The 23823-nt window shown below is 37.6% G+C and overlaps 1 protein-coding gene and 1 pseudogene across 1 annotated transcript in view; one reads left to right on the forward strand and one right to left on the reverse strand.

Annotated features, from left to right (window-relative positions):
• Positions 1 to 537: 537 nt before the first annotated feature.
• The window catches only part of LOC140237353 (cell cycle checkpoint protein RAD17-like), a 33099-nt gene continuing 9813 nt past the window's right edge, over positions 538 to 23823 (reverse strand). Inside the window, exons 8-15 of the mRNA XM_072317288.1 lie at positions 23119 to 23230; positions 21178 to 21384; positions 16792 to 16874; positions 15679 to 15825; positions 10310 to 10468; positions 9431 to 9551; positions 7348 to 7402; positions 538 to 6195 (exon numbers count right to left, since the gene is read on the reverse strand). Coding sequence (XP_072173389.1) covers positions 5988 to 6195; positions 7348 to 7402; positions 9431 to 9551; positions 10310 to 10468; positions 15679 to 15825; positions 16792 to 16874; positions 21178 to 21384; positions 23119 to 23230 — 1092 coding nt within the window. The 3' untranslated portion in view covers positions 538 to 5987. The remainder of the gene's footprint in view (positions 6196 to 7347; positions 7403 to 9430; positions 9552 to 10309; positions 10469 to 15678; positions 15826 to 16791; positions 16875 to 21177; positions 21385 to 23118; positions 23231 to 23823) is intronic.
• Positions 17926 to 19275, forward strand: LOC140237352 (uncharacterized; annotated as a pseudogene).

Consider the following 23823-nt stretch of genomic DNA (forward strand, 5'->3'; position numbering starts at 1 on the left):
CTGTTATATTGTAATGACATCTCTAAAAAAAGAAGTATTCGAGAAATCGATGATAAAATCCGTTACATACAGAATTTTCATTTGATGTAAATTGAACTATGATTACAATTGTTTTATGCTTGTATTGACTTATGCATGATTTTGAATAATTGATTTAAATAAAGTCCCTCAAATTGAGGACAAAAAAAAAATCCTCAAGCATTCCCACTGATTCCCACTGATCAGTTACTAGCCATCCCCTTTAAAACTGATATACAAACCCAATAGTAGACTCAATGCTTGTGCATTAGTGTTTTACAGGTTAAAATAGATCTTGGTCTTAATTTGCATTAATTTACAATCTTGTAGATTAGGATGTATTTTGTCGCTAACATACATGTATATGGCATGTTTCTATAGCAATGTGGTGATGAAATTGCTTTGCAGCGTAATAATTACCCTGGTCACATGATATCCCACTTGCATCTACAAAGCATTCATTCTGCTCCATACAGACCACTCACATTCCATTTGATCATGAATGGGGGTTGTCCTTGGAGAACAGCAGTTTATTGTATTCATTTATTCACTTTTATTAATTACTATCATTATACTCAGAAAGAGAACTTTCCCTTCAACAGCATACAAACTGTCACCTTCAAAGCTGATGTACTTGTTGAAGTATGATGTATGTGTACAATGTATATTTAAAATACAAAGTACCTGTATGTAATTATGCATAGGGACTTACATTATTTGCCTGCATCTTTACACACAACTGTGAAAACCGTTTGCAAATCTAAATTCCTTCATTTTGTGGTGTAAGGATCCATTCCACATCATTGTTCACATTTCAGTCCATAAGATCACTATGGTGTAAGGGATAAATGATCACACAAATGAATTGATTTGGCGGAAAAATATATTTCTGAACACAGTCACTTCCTTGTGACAAGATTTTTAATGATACTTCTTTGCAAGTGTGACATTTCATTTCTCACACTTCAGTACAAAGTTACTTTGACACATCTTTCTTGGGAATACCATACCATGCAATAAAGGCTGGATTTTTCTTTTACATGTGACAGCATGTAACAAGGCATTTCTATTTGACTCACATAAACATCTTGCACACTTCTTCTTGTGTGGCACCATGTGCTTGGTTGATACCATTAGCAGACTATTGCTCGTCACCTGGGTTGGTCGGCATCTCCCGCTAATTTTCCAGTTTGTGTTATGGGTTTACCACTGCACTGGGTTGGCAACCTGAATGAATAAATAATCCTTTGCATGCATAGACTGTGACTCTTCCACTCACAGGACCTCCATTTTATGTCTTATTCAAGGGACAGAATGTTTTGCCTCTTGGATGGCATGATAGCACACAACACTGCTCAGCAGGACTCTCTGGGACTCAAATACAAGCAATTTGATTGCAAGGCAGGTACACTACCAACAGAGCCACTTTGTTGGTCTGCATCTTGCACACTGAGAAAGCAGAATAAGATACTTTAAAATGACATTGCACTCAGCTGTGCTTCCAGGCTAAACATTGATTTCCACATTTTGCTTAAAGAGCACTGTTTAGATGATTGTCATCAGTTCTATGTACTTCATCAGCATTCTACAAAGCACAGCCGGTTAGGTTCACAGAAACAACAAAAATTAAAAGCACTTATAAAAAAAAAAAAAAGGCAATTCTTGGTGACCATATCATTGATATCAGTTCATACATAAGCCTGTAAAAGATGGGTGCCTACATAGTTCTGTGTTCAACTAATCACACGCTTTTCTCTCTCACAAAGTGAGGGACAGTAGGCCTAGATCACATTGTGCTGAACATTTTCCCACCAAACTGAAGTGCAGTTCAAGCACAATAAATGAATTGTGCTTCCACACTAGTCACAGATGCCATTCATTAATCACACTTAGATTGGCTTCCTCTCAAAAATATGCCACCACTGTCAATTTAAAACAGGTTTGTACGTGTACACCAAGGCATCGTATTGAGAGACATTCTTATTTCCCTTCATCTTGCCAAGTGTGGGCTATAAGTACTTAATCTCTGTTATTTTGACATCACTGAAATGGAGTAAGATAGTATATGTGGCACCTTGAAAGTGTAAAACTTGACATTATTTTGTGGTATCCTATATAATCATCCCCTTTGACAATTTGTTCTATCATTCTCTTTTCATAGTTTGTATCTGTAACACTCAGGTATGTGTTATGTATAAAGGTTCAACTTTTCAATATTACATTGGATGCCAAATATACGTTGTACACTTCAAATGTGCCATACGTGTATTTCATTTCAATAGTTTGCAAGAATTATCAAATGGGTAGTGAGAATCCTGTGATTTCATTGGTCGAGAGCTATGTGCAGATTTTCTACTGGCCACATGCTGCCTCACAGTGGTAAACATGTTATCACGTGCTTAGTATTAGATGCCTATTGGCTGAAAAATCATGGTTTTGAAGAACTGGATGCATGATTTTCGGGCTTTTGTCTTTGGCAAGCCAAAATGAAATGCATCCAGGAAATTTGCCATTGCCATTGGGTAACATGATCGAAAAATGGATTTTTGGTAGGAAAATTGTCCCCACTCTATAACACAGATGACGAACATGTCTTTTCGTGCATCAGTCAGAATAGTGTTCATGCGGTAACTATGGAATTAAGCCTAAACCCACTTGGCTTCGGCATTCCATAGTTACCTTATGCACACAATTCTGACTGATGCACTCAGACCTGAGCATCATTTGTATACAATGTACTGTGAAATGACAGTCATTTCAAGCTGGCGGAATATCTTGGATTCAAGCAGTAATACACACATCATAACAAAAAAAAACAAAAAAAAAAAAAGCATAAGAATGGTAGTGTGTGCATCTGAGTGCTGAAATAAGATTTCAAGATGAAAAATTAAGGGGTGTTGAGTTGATGGATATTTCCTTTCTTTCACTTGGAGATGATTAAAAACACTGACCATTCTACAAGTTAAGCTTGTGGCATCTTACCTGTGCATTACAGAACTGGACTATTTGTTGCCTTCAGTGATATTCAAGTTACATTACTTTGACCAAATGTACATACACATTTTGAATGTTATTTTACGGCCTTCAATACATGGGACATGTTGAAGTTTTAGTTTGACATAACTGTTATCACCTCGTTCTTATTATTCTTTGGCTGCCTCACCTTTTATCCAAGATGAATACATAAACAATAAAGATTGTAAACCTACAGCTCTCAGAAATTGTCACTGCTTTGTGATAACAATTGTGAAACTTTGACCTATTCCTCCTTGCATTTTTGTCACATGGTTTCAGAAATATCAAGGGCAAGGCATGGCAAAGAAGAAATACACTGTACCATCAAATGAACACAAACCAAAAAAAGGGGGGGAACAAGGAAACACATTCTGCCTCTTGTCCTCTACATGGCAGACATTCAAGACTTATGCAATGTAAACCTCATAATGACATATCCTTGAAATAATCCTCTCCTGCCATACAAAAATCCTCAAAGAAGAATTCTAGTCCAGTTGTAAGTTACTAGTAGTCTGATAAGAAAGAGTAAAAACTTATGAGTACAACAGTGAAAATGTGATCAAAATGGGATAAGAATTAGGAAAGTTACAAAATTGTGAAGTTCTGCTAATTTCTGCAGAACAGTTCTCGTACAGTTGATATGTGAAAATTAGTGAGCTGATGATGTCATCACCTCACTTTTTTAGTTGATTGTGCACAAAAAAAAAAAGAAGGAAAATCAGCGTTTCTGTTATACAGTGTAAAACATCATGCTATTCCTGGTTGAATAACTTAAGAACAATAACCTGTTAGATAAATCAGGATTTGACACTATGGAATATTTGCATTTGAATGAAAAACTGGAAATTTCACAATTGTATGTACAAACTATACGGCAAGTTGTGAAGGAATGACTTCATCACTTCACTATTTGCATATTCATATTGACTGTTCAAGAACTATTTCCTGAAAAATTAGCAAAACTTCAAAATGTCATATTAACTTCCTTACTTTTTCATCCAATTTTGATCAAATGTTCATTGTTGTGCTAGAAAATTTTACTCCTTCTATTCAGACTAATTTTCAACTGCACTGGAATTCCCTTTTAATTGGGCTACAACAACACAAAGTCAAATCACAATCTTCACAACTTTTGGGAGTGAAAAGCCTCATACATCTCTATGACACACCGTAGGTGAAATTTAGCCAGAAGTCCTGAAAGTGTACAACATTGGACAGAGGCCTAAATTAATTATACTAAAATTGCACCAAGAATATCTATCTAAAGAACAGAATGCACAGAAAAATGCATTCTGTTCTTTCGATAGATGAAAACTCTTCAAAAATTCTACTACTTCTTGGCCATATATAACTGTTTTTCAGACCTCAAAACCAACTTCTGAAGTCTATACCAAAGAAATTATACATACACATTATTCATGACTGATGACTAGCAGAATACAAGGAACTGAAAGTAGCAAACATATTAGAGCAGTATTAATTTTTTCATTCCTTTTTTACCATCATGAAATTCTTTAGTTGTCTTCATTAAAACACCATGGCATCTCAGTCACAAGTTCGGATAACATATTTGCCACACTGAGCAGGAACATATTACGTTCTGACCAACAGCAACAACAACAAACACATTGCTGCAGATTTTATTTTTGTACCTTGTCTTCACTGTATCAAAGCATACATCCCAGACAGGAATAATTGCTCTAACACTAACAAGGGATCAATTACATCAGCAGACAAACATCTGTTGTTTTTTCTTCCATCTTGATGCACTCATCCAAATCAGTGAGAATTCCCTTTGAACACCTTAATATAGTCTTGTCAATTTTCATAACATTTTTCTTAAATGATTTGAAAACATGGACTCACAGTCTGTATCTACAATTTGACTGCAGATTAAAATCACTGCAGTGAAATTCTCTGAAAAAGCTGCTTGCAACAATTCTGAAGGAAAGCAACATAAAATATTCTTTGATTAATTCATCTGAACTGAATCTTTGTCAGATAAATCCCTTGTCTACAGCAACGATATGCCCTAAACAGCTTTCATTTGTACCAAGTCTGGTGGCATTTCACAAAAGAGTCATGATGTTACAATACTCTTTGATCATCACATGTACCAAGGAACCAAGTAAATGGTGTCCATATCATGGAGATCTCCCATACGCTTTGGTAAAACACCCTGCAGCTTTTAAAGGGACATTCAAAATTAACTAAGTATTGTGATATAAGAGAGAAGCAAGAGGAGAATCTAGCATATTGCTTGAATTATGTCTCACATGAAACTCTTCTTTAATGTTCTGCATTAAGAAAGACTCGGACACAGAACAGTGTTGCCGGAGCTTGTGTTATATCATCATTTGAATGTTCTTGTCAAGATACACGTAGCTGAACTTCCTGATATCACAGACACCCCTATGTCACAAAAAAGGCATAAAATAATAAGTTATTTCTATACACAAATGAAAAACTCACTTGTGCATAATAAATACCAATAGAAACCTTCCAACGAAAGTTATTGAACATCTATTCGCTTGTGCCTAAGCACTTATCATGCTAATTGCTCTTACGGCAAAAAGCTGTAAACATTTCTTCTGTGCCATAAATTAACACAAACAAAATAAGAACACTTCACTGGGCTCACACTAATGTGCCTGACAAAAATGGAAGACAAATAGTGTATTGAACAAACATCATCACTTTTATGTGGGTATTGCAAAGATTTTCTGGTGAGCTGCCTTGCTCACACGACAACTATTTTCTTGCATGCTGAAATGAACGTATGGGACGGGATTAAAAAAAAACCCAATCTCTAAACCATTAACTCTGTGCACATGTTGTGAAACACAAACAATGTCATGTTTTAGGTTTTTCACAAAAAAATCTGGAGGCTCCCCTCATGGAACAGGGAGTGAACATGTTTCTTGCAACAAAGTTTATCAAATTATGATATGCTTTCAGTCATCGTCATAATCCTCGATAATGACCTCATCATCACTGTCCTCATTGGTTGCAGAGTCATCCAGGGCATCTGTGTTCTGGTTGCTTAATATCAGCTTGTGTCTGGTACTCTGTGATGAGGACACCGTGGGCTGTGAGCTGCTGAAGTCATCCTCTACACTGGTGTCATCCTGATCCCTCTCATCCAGCCTCTGAAGCCACTTCCTTCAAATACAATTGTATTATGATATGCAACAGATAACATGCGCAAGTGACTGTATAAGCTTGACGATCGAGGGATAAGCATGTGACAACATAATGAGTTGTGAGAAAGGGTTAGAGTGACTAATAGATGTAACTACATCTATCCAGAACATGCTTCAGAGCTCCCCACTGACAGACATATCCACACACAAAACATCCTGAAACTTATGTGCAAATCTATTCTTTTCTAAATAAAGACACACACTTGTTCAAAAATTGTGGCATAAAGCAAAAGCAATGGCACAACTCCATGTGAATGACACAGCAAGTCACATGGCTGATGCCACAAGCAGTGTACTACTGTAGACACACTGTTTAACAAATATTTCTATTTACCCTTTGATATATCATGCATCGTTTCACTGTGGTAACAAGGCATAACACTGTTTAGCATCTCTAATACAGATTATAACATTTCACATATATTGCAAACAGTGAATGCTTTAGTTGCCGTTGTCAGATCATTTCTTGTTTGCCTTTCATGTATCATCAAAAGACATAAGAATATCCTAAAAAAGAATGGTGATGACTACTACGCCATGCAGTCAACTTTGAGGCATTTGTGTCTCAAGCAATTAAAAGGCCAAGTAAATTTTAGCGACAACTGACTGTGACCTTTCATCTTTCACTCCTGTAATTTCAAGCCAACTATTTGTAGGCTAGAATTGTACATACTTTTTCCTCTTTGCAAAAGAATGGTGACCTCTTTGTCCTCTGACTATCACTATCATTATTCATGCAATTTTTGTAAATCTATTTCTATCATGTCCTACAACTTGACATTTCTGGCTGAAGTTAACCTGGACACAAATGTTTACTCATGTAAGTTTTTGTCATTATCATTTCATGTAAATTATTGCCTAATAACATCCACCCTGGGAAGGGCAAAGTAGGCATTCCATGGCCCCTTTTCTCCTACACTTTGGATGCAGAGGTATCCCAATATTGAGGTGCATCACAGATTAAAAGGTAAAAGCACTTGGATATCCCAATTGAAGACCAATACAACAACGACACACACACACACACACACACACACATGCACACACACGTGCACCCCCACACACATTTCCCACAGAAAGATTACTGGTAATTGACAAGTTTAATACAAACCTTTCATGCACAGAGTTCGAAAATCTTGTCACTTCCTGTAGAAAGGATATCTGACCTATATGAGACACAAAACATACAAAGTAGCATAACTGCGGTATCTTTTATTTCTTGAGTGATTTTAAATGGTTCATATGCATAGTTAACTTTGAAACTTTTAAAGGGGATGGCTAGTAACTGATTAGGGGGAATCAGTGGGAATGCTGGGAGATGGCAGTTTAATGTCCCGTCACTGTACAGGCATGCTAACCTGGAAACATTGAAGTGCACATTACTTGAATATGAGACAATTCTGAAGCAAATAATTTTCACACAACAATAGATATATAATGTACTCTTAAATGAATCCCACAAGGATTGGAACAATCATCCCCCAGCATTCCCACTGATCAGATACTAGCCACTCCCTTTAAGATCAAATGACACGCAAAAGGACATTCAACTTCGAGGTCTGTAATACATCTCTTTTAAAAAGACAGTAAGTTAAGTTTAAGTTTTAATATTAAGTTTTGTCTTCTTTGTATTTACATGATGTCCACATAAAACCTTGCAGTACTAACAGAGGGGAAAAATATTGTGAAATCTTGCTTTGATTCAGGAATAATGTACCTGATTATGTATGTGACAATAAAAAAAATGCTCAAACAAACTGAAAAGGTGTCCTTTTACTCAGTTTCACATACCACTATGCCACTATAGTTTATTGGTAGCTTTGAGGGTTGCTAGAGAAGCAGTGTTTTGGGTGGTTCCTTTCTTATGTGCTTATTGTAAGTGGGTGTATTGATTTTGCTGTTAAGACAATCCCATGTTCATATGATGAACCAAGCCTTAACCCTAATCCCATCGGGGTTTTTTAGGGACTTGAAACCACCGAGGGGGCCTTGTGCCCCCCCCCCCCCCTTCAGATCTCGGTCATCGATCGTGCGATCCTCACAAAAATTTGCACCAAGGTAGAGGCCAATGTAATCTACAAGTCCGTATAGTCGTATAGTTAGATTTTTCAAATTTTAATTTATGTATTTTATATTAACTAATTTATGCTAACTTATGCAAAAATAACTTTTTGCCAATAAAAAAAAAAATAAAGCTCCATGCCTTCTAATTTTTGGTGAACATATTCTTTTCAATATCCTCAACAATAATATTGAAGCAAAAATTCGGCTTCACAATTATTTCTTATGTATTTTAATGTTTATTGAATTTCTTATGTATTTCTTTGTTTTTTACTTTTTGTTTTTGTTGTTTTTTGGTCAAAATTTGTCGCAGAAACTTTTTAAAGCATAATCAGGCTAAAATAAATCATTATCAGCCATTCAAAGCAAAAATATTTATTCTTATATGAATGAATTGCAAAAACACAATTTACAATTATAATAACTTATGCAAAAATAATCTTTTGCCAATAAATAAAAAAATAAAGCTCCATGACTTCTAATTTTTGGTGAACATATTCTTTTCAATATCCTCAACAATAATATTGAAGCAAAAATTCAGCTTCATAATTATTTCTTATATATTTTAATGTTTATTGAATTTCTTATGTATTTCTTTGTTTTTTACTTTTTGTTTTTGTTGGGTTTTTTTTGGTCAAAATTTGTCGCTGACACTTTTTAAAGCATAATCAGGCTAAAATAAATAATTATCAGCCATTGAAAGTAAAAATATTTATTCTTATATGAATGAATTGCAAAAACACAATTTACATTGGATTTGTACACAAAATCATGTTTTTGAGCAATTTTTGGGACAACAAATTTTTTTCAAAGGGGCGTGGCTTCAAAACGGTATGCCCGGGAGCAACAACTTTGGTCTCAAAAGTTGCGCGATACTTGAAAGAAAAAAGTTGTACAATGTCACAGCGAGAGCATTACGCGTTGCAGAATTATCTCGCGAAATGTCGAGGGGGGGGGGGGGGCCAAAATGCCCCCCCCCCCCTCGTTGGGAATAGGGTTAAAGTTAAAATGCATGATAAGTCATTTAGAAAAACTATTTAGAGAGTCCCTTCAGTATGCTAAAATTCACTTTAAGTAGAATTTACTTTTGATGTGGATTTGCATTATTTCTTTGAGTGAAGAATGTAACTTACCAGGATTCTTTAGTGGAGTGTTCGTCAGAGCCAAATATGGCAGCAGCTGTGTTTGAAGATCACATGGTGTCCAACTATGACCCACGAACAAATGTCTGGCTACAGCACATCTTTCTTGATACTGAAAAGAAAGAAAGGGGTGTAATGATGTATCTTTTACAAAAACAACTTTCTTGGAATTTTCAAATTCAATGATTAGAATTAAGACTCCTTTATGATTACCTGGTAATGTTTAAATATGTCTGCTGGTACTGACATATATAGCATGTAAGAGAGCTGTACCAACTGCCTATATCGTGAGGTAATCTCGCAATAGATGTTACAATAACCTTTCCCATTCACACGAGCCTTGCCACTAGCTGGAATTGTTGCCGGTCTGTAGGCACTTTAAATGAGTGCCACATTTTTGTCAAAATGGATTTCTGCAAGACACTATGATACAAAAGACCAGTGATCCCTATTTAAAGATTCAAGTCCTCACCATAGGAACAGATTTATCTTATAAATCAAATGCCATTTCTGTGAAGAAATCACTGGAAGACTCCAAACTACACTTGTAAAGTTTGAACGTGACTTAACATCATTCAGATGGGGAATTCCACAGCAGAAGATTCAAGACATATATTAACATATCAAATGCAAACCAATGGCTAGGGAGTGATGTCACACAGCATCAGACACTGGTTGAAAACATTTATTCAAGATTTTACAAAGACACTTTCAGCGCTATCCATAGGCATACATGGAGCATGGTCTTCACACAATACTACAATCTCCCTTTATATTATGCAGATTTTTGCTATAATGATCTTGCCCCATTCACATAAAGTTTATAACCGTAAGTTCACAAAATTATGCATTCCAGCGCAGTGGACATACCTTTCTAGAAACAGCGAACCATTCTGGTTTGTGGAGGGGTTTCCAGCCATGGCCACCTCCACCCCCACCATCCTTATTGCACCATCTACGACTGGAGTTGTAGTGGATGAGACTTCGCACTGCCACAGATGCACTGTATTGCCTCATAGTTGTCCGATGCTTGAAAAAATTTACATTGAACAGTAGTTTGATTGTTTCTTTGTTTTTCAAGCAGCATGACTGCTCACATGAGTGTGCTCGACTTCCCAACTGAGAACCAAATTGCCCACATAAAAACCTGGCATGTCTATTTCCTAATTTCAGACTTATTAGACACCTATCATATTCAACCTCTTCTTTGAGATGAATTCATCTAATGCAATGTCACTAACACCCTTGTCATCAATGATAGCATTGCATTACATACACTGTATACTGTACTCACTGAATGATATGCGATAGAATACAATACAATAAACCACAAACTTCTCTATGAATATAACCTACACCACTGGATATTTAAATATGCATGCCCAACCACTGAGGATGATTTCTGCCTGAATCTGATCAAATTAAATTTTGCAGAAGATAGACAAAGGATTAACCTATCCTCACAGGGATGAGGCCAAATGGGACCACCCATGGGACTCTTATGGACAATTGTCATCTTTTCCCTAAACGGTGCACTGCTTGATCAGATGCTTGTTGTTGTTGTTGTTGTTGCTTTTTAAGTGTTACTAAGATATAAGTACTTGAGATTTTTGTGGCATTGCATTGAGGCACTGCTTCCAGCTGCAAAGTGGGGATACACAAGGACTTGAATAGGTTAGTATGCCATTACCCTTTGATACTACTGCTCTCAAGATCATGATAAAGCCATGTAGGGTGTGTTTATCAACTCATTTCTGGCACAGAACTTTGGTCTCCAAACAACTTTCAGGGAGTTTTGGGCAGTTGATAAACACAAAGCTGTTTTGATTAAGGGGTTAGAAACACATTTCTAACCGGAAACATATTTCTGTAGAGTTGATAAATGCAAAGTTGTTTTGAAACGTGTTTACAGCTCGGACCATCCCACACCAACCAATGTCAACTACACATCTCTGCTCGGAGCTCCTCGGGTCAAACTGAGCAGTGGAGATACACAGTGACAAGGTCTTCTAAGTGACTCGTGACAGAGTTGATAAATGCAACAACTTGAGAAACACAATCCAAAAGGCATTTGCTAACATGTTTTGATAGTGGGTATTGAGACACTTTTGGGAAGGTTGATAAATGCAGCCTGAGATCCATGGGGGTGGGTGGATTTATCCTAAACTAGTTTATATCATATCTTGCAGACTGAACTACGGGTACCGGTAAATGTGTGAAGATTAGTGATTTCACTGCAGAGCAATCTGAAGTTAAGCTTCGTACCCCCAAGGGTTATGTTGGTGGGCCACTTCTCTTTTTCATATACTTTCACCTGATTGGAAAACTCTTCAAGATGCATTGCATTTACAGATGATATTCAAATTTATGTTTCTACCAAACCCTCGATTCCACCAGGAATAGATAACTTTGAGTAATGTTTAGATGAACTCAAACTGTGATTGACATCAAATAGTCCTGAATTGAAATATTAAAAAGAGAAAAAAAAATAATTCTTGCTACTTAGATCAAAACAAATATTAAACACTAGAAATTACCAACATCATAAAGTTTATATTGATCACACTCTGATTACTCTATTAAGTGCAACACATATTTGATGCTGTAATGTCTCTTCAGAATCACATCCTGTATGTACAACAGGATGTTTGTTAGATCAGTTGTGCAAATTTAGGATTTATCCAAAAGTACCGTCCTTTAAATACAACCAAGCTTGTAATATATGCTTTTATTTTCTCTCACCTATATTTCACTCATTTACTGTTCTGTAACCATTCCAGGAAAGAAGTATATAAACCCCTGTGAATTCAGAATTCTGCAGCTTGCCTTTAAACACTCACTAAAACTATAAATGTCGCTATGGCGACTGGTATGCCTCCGCCATAATGCATGGTTCTCTAAATAGGTCATAGATAGTACATGTGGACAACGTGTGACTACATTTTCACAAAATTGGCAAAATATCAAAATGACAAGTTTGTCACAAATGTGTTGAATGTTCACCTTCCTTGACCTAGGTTTAATTGGATGGATAGGAGAGCATGTATTTGGAGATTTAAGAACTTTAACCTGACTTTGATCCACTCATAGGTTTATGCACTGAGTAATTTTCAAGGTATGGAGAAAAAGTGTAATTTCTGTATTGAATAGTAAATTGTTGCCATTTTCATCTGGCCTTTGACCCTAGAAATCATATTAAGATAATCACCGTCAGGCAGAACATGCAAAAATATGTAGTAAGTTTCAAAATAACTTGAACCATTTCCTAGATAAGGAAGAAACAGTTCAGCACATTCTCAACAGAGAATCTCTATTGGGTTATACATGCATACACCAAGAGTAAAAAAATAATCCTGCTGGCATTGCATAAATATGAGGTAAATAGTAAAATTTTGAAGTGTTGCCCTTGACCTTTGACCCCTGACCTTTGACCCCATGAACCCTAAATTCTCTAGATAATCACTGCCAGTCAGTACATGTATATATACTATGCTCCATGAAGATACCTTGAACAATTTCCAAGGTACAGAGAAAAAAGTGAAATTTTAATATTTCTACTTGACCTTTTGACCTTTGAACTTTGACCTCATGACCCCAAACTTTCACCAGAGAATCTTAATTGGGTAATACATGCATACACTAAGTTTCAAGAAAATATCTTCAGGCAATGCATAGATATGGAGGAAATAGTGAAATTTTACGTATTTGACCTTGACCTTTTGACCTTTGACCTTGAGCATGTGCACCCAAAAGTTGATAGGCACAACTTCATCCCCTAATACACATACATGCCAAGTTTCATTAGGAAACCTCAAAAGGTTTTTTAGTTACGCTTGCCACTTTACGGACGGACAGACGGAAGGACGGACGGAAGGATGGACGGACGGACGGACGGAAGGACGGACAACCCGGAAACATAATGCCTCCGGCACCACTTCGTGGCGGAGGCATAAAAATTACTGCCAGTTCTAAGGTCTCTTCACTGACTCTCAGTAGACAAAGGAATCTCCCTTGAAATCAATTCGCTGATGTAACATGCTATCTACTCGCCTTCCCCTTATTTTATGAGTGACTTCATCACATCATGCAAAAAACCCTGAAATCTACACTCTTCAGCAGATGCATTTATATTTCATGCATCAAAAGTCAAACACTCATGGGTAAAACAAGCATCATCTGTTATAGGTCCAACACTTCCGAAAGGTATTCACAAGAATCTTTGTCAAATTTCAACAACAGATGAATTAAAATCAGAACTTAAAAAAAAAATACTCATTCAGCCTTTCATAAGCTATGCCTTACTTGTATTTCTAAATCTTGTTTAATTGCTACTCTCTTCCTGTGTATCATGCTATGCGTAGTTAATTGTCTGTATCATAGCACCATGAGCATCAAATGGCAGACATGTGCACTATACAAGTGGCAATCATTATTATCTATTTGAATACCTGGCAATTCCCCATCCAGACTTGTTGCACCTTATATTATAGGACCAGCACTGCTAGTGTCACCTTACATGTACCTAAATACAGTATGATTTGGCAGTAAAACATCTATATTTGTAAAAGACAATGATGGTTTTGGCCCTATGGGCATTGTCCTGAAGGCCACATGGAGGTCACCTCCACCATTTGAACCACTTTGTAGGCCACATTCCTAAAATGATATCTGCCACATTGCTCCAATCCACTTCACTCCACTACTCGTACACTAAACTTCACCCTTGATACAGTGAAACACAATGCAAAAAAAGTACATTGCCCAAGCATGTTTGTTAACTGTATGTCATCAACTTCTCCATTCAGCAAATTCATGAACAGCTCTATTCATGATGATGGTACATGATGGAATACAGACAAAGAGAGAGAAGAGAAGAGAAGAGAAGATATATAGAGTGGACTCTGAGGAAAAAAGTGTAAATGCCAACTTTGACTTGTCATTACATGTCTGGAGTCACCCCATACCAAAAAAGAAAGAAAGAAAGAAAAAGGAACTAGAAATGTCACTATGGCGACTGGTATGCCTCCGCCATAATGCATGGTTCTCCGAACACTGTAAAATGAGGAATGTTTGCGTGCATTTTAATTTCGCGAACTTCGCGAGCGCCAAGATTCGCGAAATTAAAAAGATGCGAAATTTCTTGTTTACACTATATGCATTGAACACCAGTGGCAATTCGCGAAAATTTCATACCACGAAAAAGGCGATCAGCTCCAATTCACGAAAATTTCGTGCCGCGAATATCATGTTTTACAGTAGGTCTATAGCACAATGTCTTGACAATGTGTGATGACAGTTTCACGTAACTGGCAAAATATTAAAATGACAGGTTTGTCACATATGCATTGAGTGTTCACTTTCCTTGAACTAGGTTTATTTGGATGAATGGCTACACTGTCTAAGAGTGCAGGTATTTGGGGATTTGAGGATTTGTACCCAACTTTTGACCCTTTTATAAGTTTGAAGGAGAAGTGAAATTTAGCACTTTCACTTGACCTTTGGCCTTTTGACCTTTGGGTAAGAAACTTCCAAGAGAATCTGTATTGAGTAATACATGCATACACTAAGTTTCAACAAAAAATCCTGCAGGCATTGCATAGATAAGAGAGAAATAATGACATTTTGATGAGTTGACCTTGACCTTTAACCCATGACCTTTGACCCATGACCCCTAAATTCCCTAAATGATCACTGCCAGTCAATACATGCATATGATACTAAGTTCCATGAAGATACCTTGAAATATTTGTGAGATATGGAGAAAAAAATGAAATTTTAACATTTTCACTTGACCTTTGACCATTGACCTTATGACCCAAAGCTCTCTCTCTGGGGAATCTTTATTTGGTAGTTCATGTATACACCAAGTTTCAAGAAAATACCTCCAGGCATTGCATAGATATAGGGGAAATAGTGGAATTTTGAGCATTTGACCTTGACCTTTTGACCTTTGACCTTGACCATGTGCGCCCAAAAGTTGATAGGCACAACTTCGCCCACTCATAAATATACATGCCAAGTTTCATTAAGATACCTCTAACAGTTTTTTAGATACGCTGTCCACAAAATTGATTACGGACAGAAGGACGGACGGACAACCCAAAAACATAATGCCTCCGGCGACACTTCATGGCAGAGGCATAAAAAACGTAAGTCAGCAAATGTGCCCTATACACTCTATACACGCCAAAAGAGCTTGCCCTCTTGCGTAAGGCTACAACCACATGTATGACACTTACTGTCCATTCACATGTCAGGAAATCTGTATCACTGAGATGTCTACTCCCCTCAACCACACTGTCAAGGTCTGTGTAGAAGTCTAGGTAGTTCTGATGTAGGTACAGGATGAAGTTTTCATTGGACATGTGAGTCCTTTCAAACAGCTCCTAGTAATAAAATTCAAGATATATTTTGTCAGCTGTACTTACATTATAATCTTTGAATGAATCTCTATGATGTAGAATCATAGACATGATCCCAGTCTTCTGAATGTAAGAAAAGTTTGATAAGCAATCAATAACACTAATATCATTTACCCACAATAAAACCAATATTTGGTGAACAGAAGTAAAAGATTCTTTAACTTTCTCCTTTCAAGTCAATTTTGATGACACCATTATCATCGTGTTTGTCTGATTTTACTTTAATCATTCAAGTCAACTTGAACATACTGTGAAATTGCATGTAAACTACACAATTTTACACTTAAAAATGAAAATCAATCTAAGTGGATCCATAATCAATCCATGATAACCATGTTATAAAGAATTTTTCCCTGCTCATTTTTGTACCTAAAAGCAAGTCATGTATTCGTGATGAGCATTTTTGCAGCCATATTATTGTAAACATGGAATATTTTCAGGTTAGGTGATTTCTGTGTATATTACACTTAACTCGGCTAATGCAAAGATAACACACATAAATATTCAATATTTTAATATTCAAATATGTATGGGAACATTCTCGTCAAAAAAAAAAAAAAATAATAATCAACCAGTGAAGTTCACTGGAAATGGTCCAGCATTTAACACTAGACTTACACAAATTTCCACATTTACTGCAAGCTATTTCAACAGCTTTCATCCCAACTTAAAACCTTTGATATGACACTTTTTTTTTGTAGGGTACTATAAGAACGTGTTATTTTGGAATGCATTTGTTCTACCTGAAATAATCAACTTTGAACATTTGCATTCATTTGATTTTAAATTGGAATATTGCTGCATCTTACAAACTTCAGACATACTTGAAAGGGTGACACAGGAGACTAGTAGTGGAAATCTTCACGTACATTTATAAGAATGCAGAGATTCCAATGATATTTGGTTACTTTTAGGAAAGTCAAGACTGACCTCTGGGTTGACAATGAGTCTGTCTCTGTCATGATGACTTAGATGAGGGGGAAGCAATGGATCCTTGGCTGTCTTTGGCTCTCCTGTTTGACAAGAAGTGGCATGGTGGAACCATCATCTCGTAATGCAGTACATTTACCACGGTGTAATAAGATAGCTTTTTTGATTATGGTAACAAAATGCAGTGTATACTTGACAGAGCAACAGCTTTGCCTTGATCTGTCTTTTTTCACATCAATCTTTTCCTGTGACTGCACTGAATCTTCTCACTGAAGCTGGAAAATCTTTGTCAAATTCTCCATCACACCTTTGATACTTGACCTTGCCAACCTGCACCCTTAACTTAACACAGTGATTTTCACGTCTGTTAATATTTCACCAACATACCGGTAGGTCATTAGAATGTTATTATATTCACACTAGTAAATATATGAACATACATTTGTATATGTATGCTAACTGCCAATGTAAGATACACTGAGCTCAAAAAAAAAAAAGAAAGAAAGAAATACTGTAATCACTGACCAACTTTGATTACATGCATCTTTTGTTACAACACCAAAACAAGTGTCAACTAAGAATTTTGAGCCTAATTTGATGGGTTCCAAAATTATGACAGCAACTTCATATACTACTATCAAAATTGAGGGTTATCATACTTGCAAATGTATTGAAAGGGAGTGATGATGTATGGTCACAACAATATGTTGACAACTCAGATCAACAGCCTGTTTACAGCAGATCATTTCAATGTTTTTGTTTGTTAGTTTGTTTGTTGTTTTCTTTCATGCATGTTCCTAAGAGGGGCATTTCTAAGACATCAAGTTATCCTTTCAGGCAACTATGCTATGTACACATGTATTTTATTTCATATTTCTCCGATCGTTATTACAGGAGATCCCACTCGCGCATGCAAAGTCAATTCGACGCGCACGTTTGATACCCATTGGGAAAGCAACTTTCCCTCGGCAGTCCAATACCAACTTTGTTGTGTTTTTTCAGGTAACCGGCCCAGGGAAAACTTTCTGTAGGGAGAAAAATTCTCCTTTGTCTTGCATTCGAAGAATCTTGAAATATTGTGGCGTCTTTCTTCGGAAATCGAAGTTTTCCCATCGTGATCTACAGTAGATATCTACGTACAAGATGGCAACGCCAGCAGGTAACACTGCTACATGTACTCCAAAGCTGCAGAAAACCAGCGAAACGCTGGGCACTGCGAGAGCCAGAACTTCCCCAGGCGAAACCGCCACGGAAACATCTACAGCTACGAAGCTCGAGCTAAAGCGCTCATCATCGGCAGGGAAACCCTCCAACACGAAATGGAAAAGTGATGTGGGAAAACCCACCGCGAATGAGTCCAAGATCTTGGGGACTAAGAAAAAAGTGAAAAAACCTAGGAAAAGGAGGAATTCACGGAACTACGAGGCACATTGGACAAATTACAGTCCCTGATGGAAAGAATGGTGGATTTTTTGCCGAAGTCAAGTACAACCGCGCCTCGCCCCACTGCTGAGGCAACGCTACCATCGGCATCAGCGTGCACAGCTACAGCCGCGGAGACTGTGAATTACCTTGACGATCGTGAGGATGATTTTGAACCTTTCGATTCTGAGAACATGGGTAAATGCCCTATGATGGATGAGACTGATTCAGCACAAGAGGAGCTGGATAATGAACTTGAAGATGAAATCCCTCCGTTTGCGCAAAAATTCGCATTCCTCACCAGGGTTGGTGATGCTATTCACAAGGATTTGGCAAAATCAGCTCAGTACCTCATGTCTCACCAGCTCAAGGAGAATATGCTGGAGGAAGCTGGGGGCAAATATCCTCCCCCAAGTAACTGTACTCCTCTGTGCTGCCCTAAGGTAAACGCATCAATTTGGGAAAATCTATCTCCACACACAAGAAGCCGTGACCTAAAGCTACAGCGTATCCAGAAACCATTGACAAAGAGGACTCACAGCATTCATTCATACCCTGTCTCCTGACAGCCTAACAGAAACTCAACAGAACGCACTGGCATTGCTTTGCAATGCAAATTTTTAGGTCAACTGCTTATGCAAAGAACAAATCAAGCCGGACTTGAATGCAAAGTACTCACATCTCTGCAAACCAGCACCTCCGGTTAGTCAGTACCATTTTGGTGACAACTTGACTAAGAGAGTAAAAGATCTTACTGAACAGCAAAGAGCTGCAGCTGGTGTAGTGCGTGGACAACGTAAGCCACAGCCCCATTACAATCCATACAGGACCCAAGTGTCTGAATCTCAGTACCACAGACAAGGATGGAACAGTGCCACCGGCAAATAAGGAACCTTTGCAAGTAACCGACCCTCAAGTGGGAACTACAATAGGCCTTTTTTAGGCCAGCGAACACAGACTGGCAGACCATACCGAGCAGGAGCTCCACCTCACACTCAAACCATGAGCATGCTGAAACAGCCTCTACCCTCCCAGCGGCCACAGGCAGCAAGGAGAAAGTAGCTACACCATTACCCAAAGAGGTAGGTAGCACATGCAATTTTTATGGATGTTTTGAAAATACTGCGAGTTATGCTTCCACATTTAGATCTACATCATGTATGGTTGATCAAGATTGCATATCAAATATGCCTGTTGGAGGTCGATTGTGTCATTTCTACCACAGATGGTGTAACTTAACATCAGATCAATTTCTGCTATCAGCAGTGCAAGGCTATGAGACTGAGTTTGATCTTTCAAAAGGGGCCCCCACAAGAAATAAGCCCCTCTATGAATACAAAAAGAGTCCAGAAGAAATGAACCAGATCACAAAGGAGATACTGGCCCTGCAAGCAAAACACGTCATTGAACCTTGCTCTTTCGAAGAGGGAGAATTCCTCTCAAACATATTCACCAGACCAAAGAAAGATGGGGGTACTCGCATGATCTTGGACCTATCACAGCTCAATAAAAGCTTAAATGTACAACACTTCAAAATGGACAATATTTACACTGCTAAACATTCTGATTCCCCTGCAGTGCTATCTTGCATCAATCGACCTCCAAGAAGGAGAGTCATGTGACCTTCCAGTTAGATGAACTCTTGAAGCAAAGCAGACCAGGTAACTCAAATCATGAGTTTAGATTAGAAGCATACCCTCTAGACAGGCGATTATGTATTGTGAAATATACAAAGCACTAAGTTCAGTGCACCAAAATAATCCGCAGAAATGAAAATTCTTTCTTTGTGAGCTACAATAGACAACACAAAAGAGTAACAACGCAAACCTTGTCACGGTGGATAAAGACCAGATTGCAAAGAGCAGGTGTGGATACAGCCATCTACAAGGCACATTCGACACGGGCAGCGGCAACCTCAGTGGCCGTCAAAGCAGACCTCCCAGTCGACCAGGTCCTAGCTCGTGCTGGGTAGACTTCAGAAAAAACCTTCAGAAGGTTCTACAAGAAACCCCTTGAAAGTACAAAGAATTTTGCTCAGACAGTCCTACAAGACAAATCACAGCTTTAGGAACTATCCCCAAAGCCATGTAAATAGAACTGGGAATAAAGTAACCAGATTATCTTGAACCGAAGGACTGGAAATGAAAACCAGATGTTTAGAATACTGATCTACAATATACCTGCGTGTATGCATGTATGTGCGACAAGGACGATATCCTGTGGAACATTATGTCACAGACTATGAGAAGAATGGTTATGCATGAAATCATTGCCCATTCAGGATGAAAGTACAATGACCATAGAAAATTGGTGAGTCATTAGACAAGAACAATAATGCAATCTGCATGTTGTGTTCACATCACATACAATGTACAGTACTTGTGGTTGTACCAAATGTGGCTACTTGGCTTCAAAATTTCCTATATATCGATCGGAGAAATATGAAATAAAATAGATGATTAAATGAGAACTTACCGTTTGAAGTTTGATATTTATTTTATGAATATTTAGGAGGAAGTTATTACATGCCCTCCTCACCCACCCAAAACTTCAAACAGTAGTGCAAGTTGTTCTATTTGATCTACTGAGAGTAGCCACATTTGCAGCTTTGAATATTGACTGCGCACGCACGAGCGGGATCTCCTGCAATAACTTCCTCCTAAATATTCATAAAATAAAGATCAAACTTCAAATGGTAAGTTCTTGTTTAATCTACTATTATGACAGAAGTTGGTACCCTGAAGTGTAGATGCAGCACTACTGCTGATTACGAGGACTGAACAGTAAAAAAAAAAAGAAAGAATAATAAACGTCCTTTCCAACACACAGTTCAAAAACATGACTGCTAACATGAGCTGAGTAGATCTAAATTCCTGACTAACCCTTATCAAGAAAGTGTCAGGTGGTGTTAGTCACTCTACAGTTAGCAAAATACCACACTCCATGACAATGTGCCATACTTACTTTTACAATAGAATATCTTTCCAAGAGCTCTGAAGAGAAACAGCGATGTATCCTTTCCACCAATTGCAACTGGTCCTTTCTCCTCTTTTTCTGTCCCCTTTAGTCGCATCCTTCTCTCCTGCCACTGACTGCCATGTGATGATGAGGATGACAGGGCTGAATTGCTGCATGGTGTCTCTGTCAATCCCCTCTCAGAGCTTTCAATCCCTATTGAAACACAACATTTCTTACTAGTGCTAGAATATTAGAGACTAATAGTCAAATTATGAACCATATCAATCATTTTGCCAACTGAGTTCATTGACTATCAATGCATGCATCACGAATCAGTTGTCTCCTCGACTACATTTTTTTTAGATGACTTTAATCCAGAATTTCTACATCTGTCCCTTAGAAATGAAACCTGCCTTATTCTCTATGTCAGCCACATTACATATTTTGACTTTAGTAGAAAAAGATAATGTAAACAAACACCATCTTCAACTCTATAGACAGTGGAACACAAAGCTTGAAGGTTATACCTACAGCATTTGTCTGACATTCATATCCTGGCTGAGGAGAAAGACATAAAGCAGAAAATCAGTTTTACTTGCTGTTCTTTAGTTATATTGCTGTTCTTTGGTTATATTCCTATTTTTATAACTTATTACCTTTTTGGGTGAAGAATCTCCTCATTTTCAACTGTAACATTATCTGTATAAGTGACCACAGTTCACAATGCCTCACACAGGGACAATGCCAGATCAGCATGTGTTCCTTTGATAACTTTGAAAGACTGAAATGATGATAATGATTGTTTGTTTTTTTCAAATGAACTGGGACATTAACTTTTCCTGATATCTATTACTTGCAGTGTGCGAGCTAAGATTTACAATGCACTCCCGTTATAACGAACACAGTTCTAATGAAATTCCAGTTACAACGGAGTTAAAAATTCAGTTTTGTATGTGACTACATGTACTTGTGTTCATCTTTGTAGAACTCTCGATAAGCAGGGTACTATACTTCATGCATCAACTCATTGATAGCAAGGGCTTCTCGTGCTCTGAATATCATTAGAAATTGTGTTTGTTTTTGGGAGGTCCTCAAAAAGGGCAGTGTGACAATGTGTATGCTACTTTTGTTTCAGTGGCAACTATATTTGTCACAGGACAGCACTCATAAGAAAGCTGACAATGGTGTATTATAACAAGAGACCCAGGGGTCTTGCGCTCACCTGAGTATCGCAAGATCACCTTTCATGTAGTCACTAATCTACAAATGTAAATTACACACAGCCCTACCAAAATTTGACCAAGCATTCTCAAGTAGAAAATGGAAATGCACAATTAGGGCCCAAATTTGGATCCCCCCCCCCCCCTCTCATAGTATCAATTTTAGCTCTATTACTCTTCTGGTTCTAGAGAAGAAGATTTTTAAGAGTCCTTAATTGGGGGGTTGGGGGGAGGGGGGGGGGGGGTTGGGGCCCCCTGGGGCCCCCCTGATTCCTTAGTTAAGATTCCTTAGTTTGGGGGGATTGGGGCCATCTGGGTGGAGCATGGTGCCCATTTTAACAAATTGAGATCCTAACCCCCTAGGGATGCTATCTGCCAAGTTTGGTGAAAATTCATTTGTTTGTGTGTTATAAATGCATCATAATTGTTTGCATGTGCGGTTTGGTTACCTTGGAAATGATGAAGGCCTGGGAATCTGCAAAAATAGCTGCCATGGAATCTAAATCATGTCACCATTTTATAGAAAATCAATGCACATTACTTGGTTGAGCATTGGTAGAATAAGGCACCCTCTGTAATTCTTAAAAAGTCCAAAACACCTAGCTTCATCTTCCATGTTTCTGATGGTCTGAAGTTACTCTCAGATGGATAATTCTTACAAATACCCTGTGTAATGTGCATTATACTATTGGTATAATGCACAGTATATTGTTGGTGTGTGTCTCACCTTTGAGACTGGCAAACTGTAGGGCATTGATTGCTGCCCGGATGTCACCAGAGCTAGCCACAGCCAGAGCTTCAATGGTTGACTTGGCAGGAACACAAAACTTGTGTCTGGCCTGCCAGGAAGCGAAATGTGAAATGTACAGGAGATATAATCAACTAAAGAGATATCATTAACATCTCTAATGATTTACTGTATATGGTAAGGGTGGGGCTCTGAAATAATCATTCTCTTTAATATTATCTTATCTGTACTTACCACAGTTCAAATTCAGAGTGATTCTTTCATAATCAGGAGATAGAAGGTTACATTGGTTTATCTTTAGAATACTGCCTGCTTTACAATACTATGTCTCATCCTGACAAAAAAACAAACAAACAAACAAATAAAACAAAACAACAACATGGTTTTAGTGACATCATTACAAGACTTAACACAGCTTGGTTTATATTGGCAATGTGGATGTAAGAGGTAAGGTAATTACTTTATTGACTAATAATAATAATAATAATAAAAATAGCTGTGCCATGAAAGGGACAAAACACAGGATGTAAACCACCGGAGCAACAACAATGAAGGGATTATCAGATTAAACTGAAATTAAGCATGTTCTATTAACACATTCTGCCCATGATTAATGGTAACTTTCAAAGCAGTACCGTCATCCTTTCAAAAGTTATTAGACTTGAAAGCGAAGAGTGTGCAAAG

This window comes from Diadema setosum, chromosome 13 (assembly GCF_964275005.1).
Source record: "Diadema setosum chromosome 13, eeDiaSeto1, whole genome shotgun sequence".
Lineage (NCBI taxonomy): Eukaryota > Metazoa > Echinodermata > Echinoidea > Diadematoida > Diadematidae > Diadema > Diadema setosum.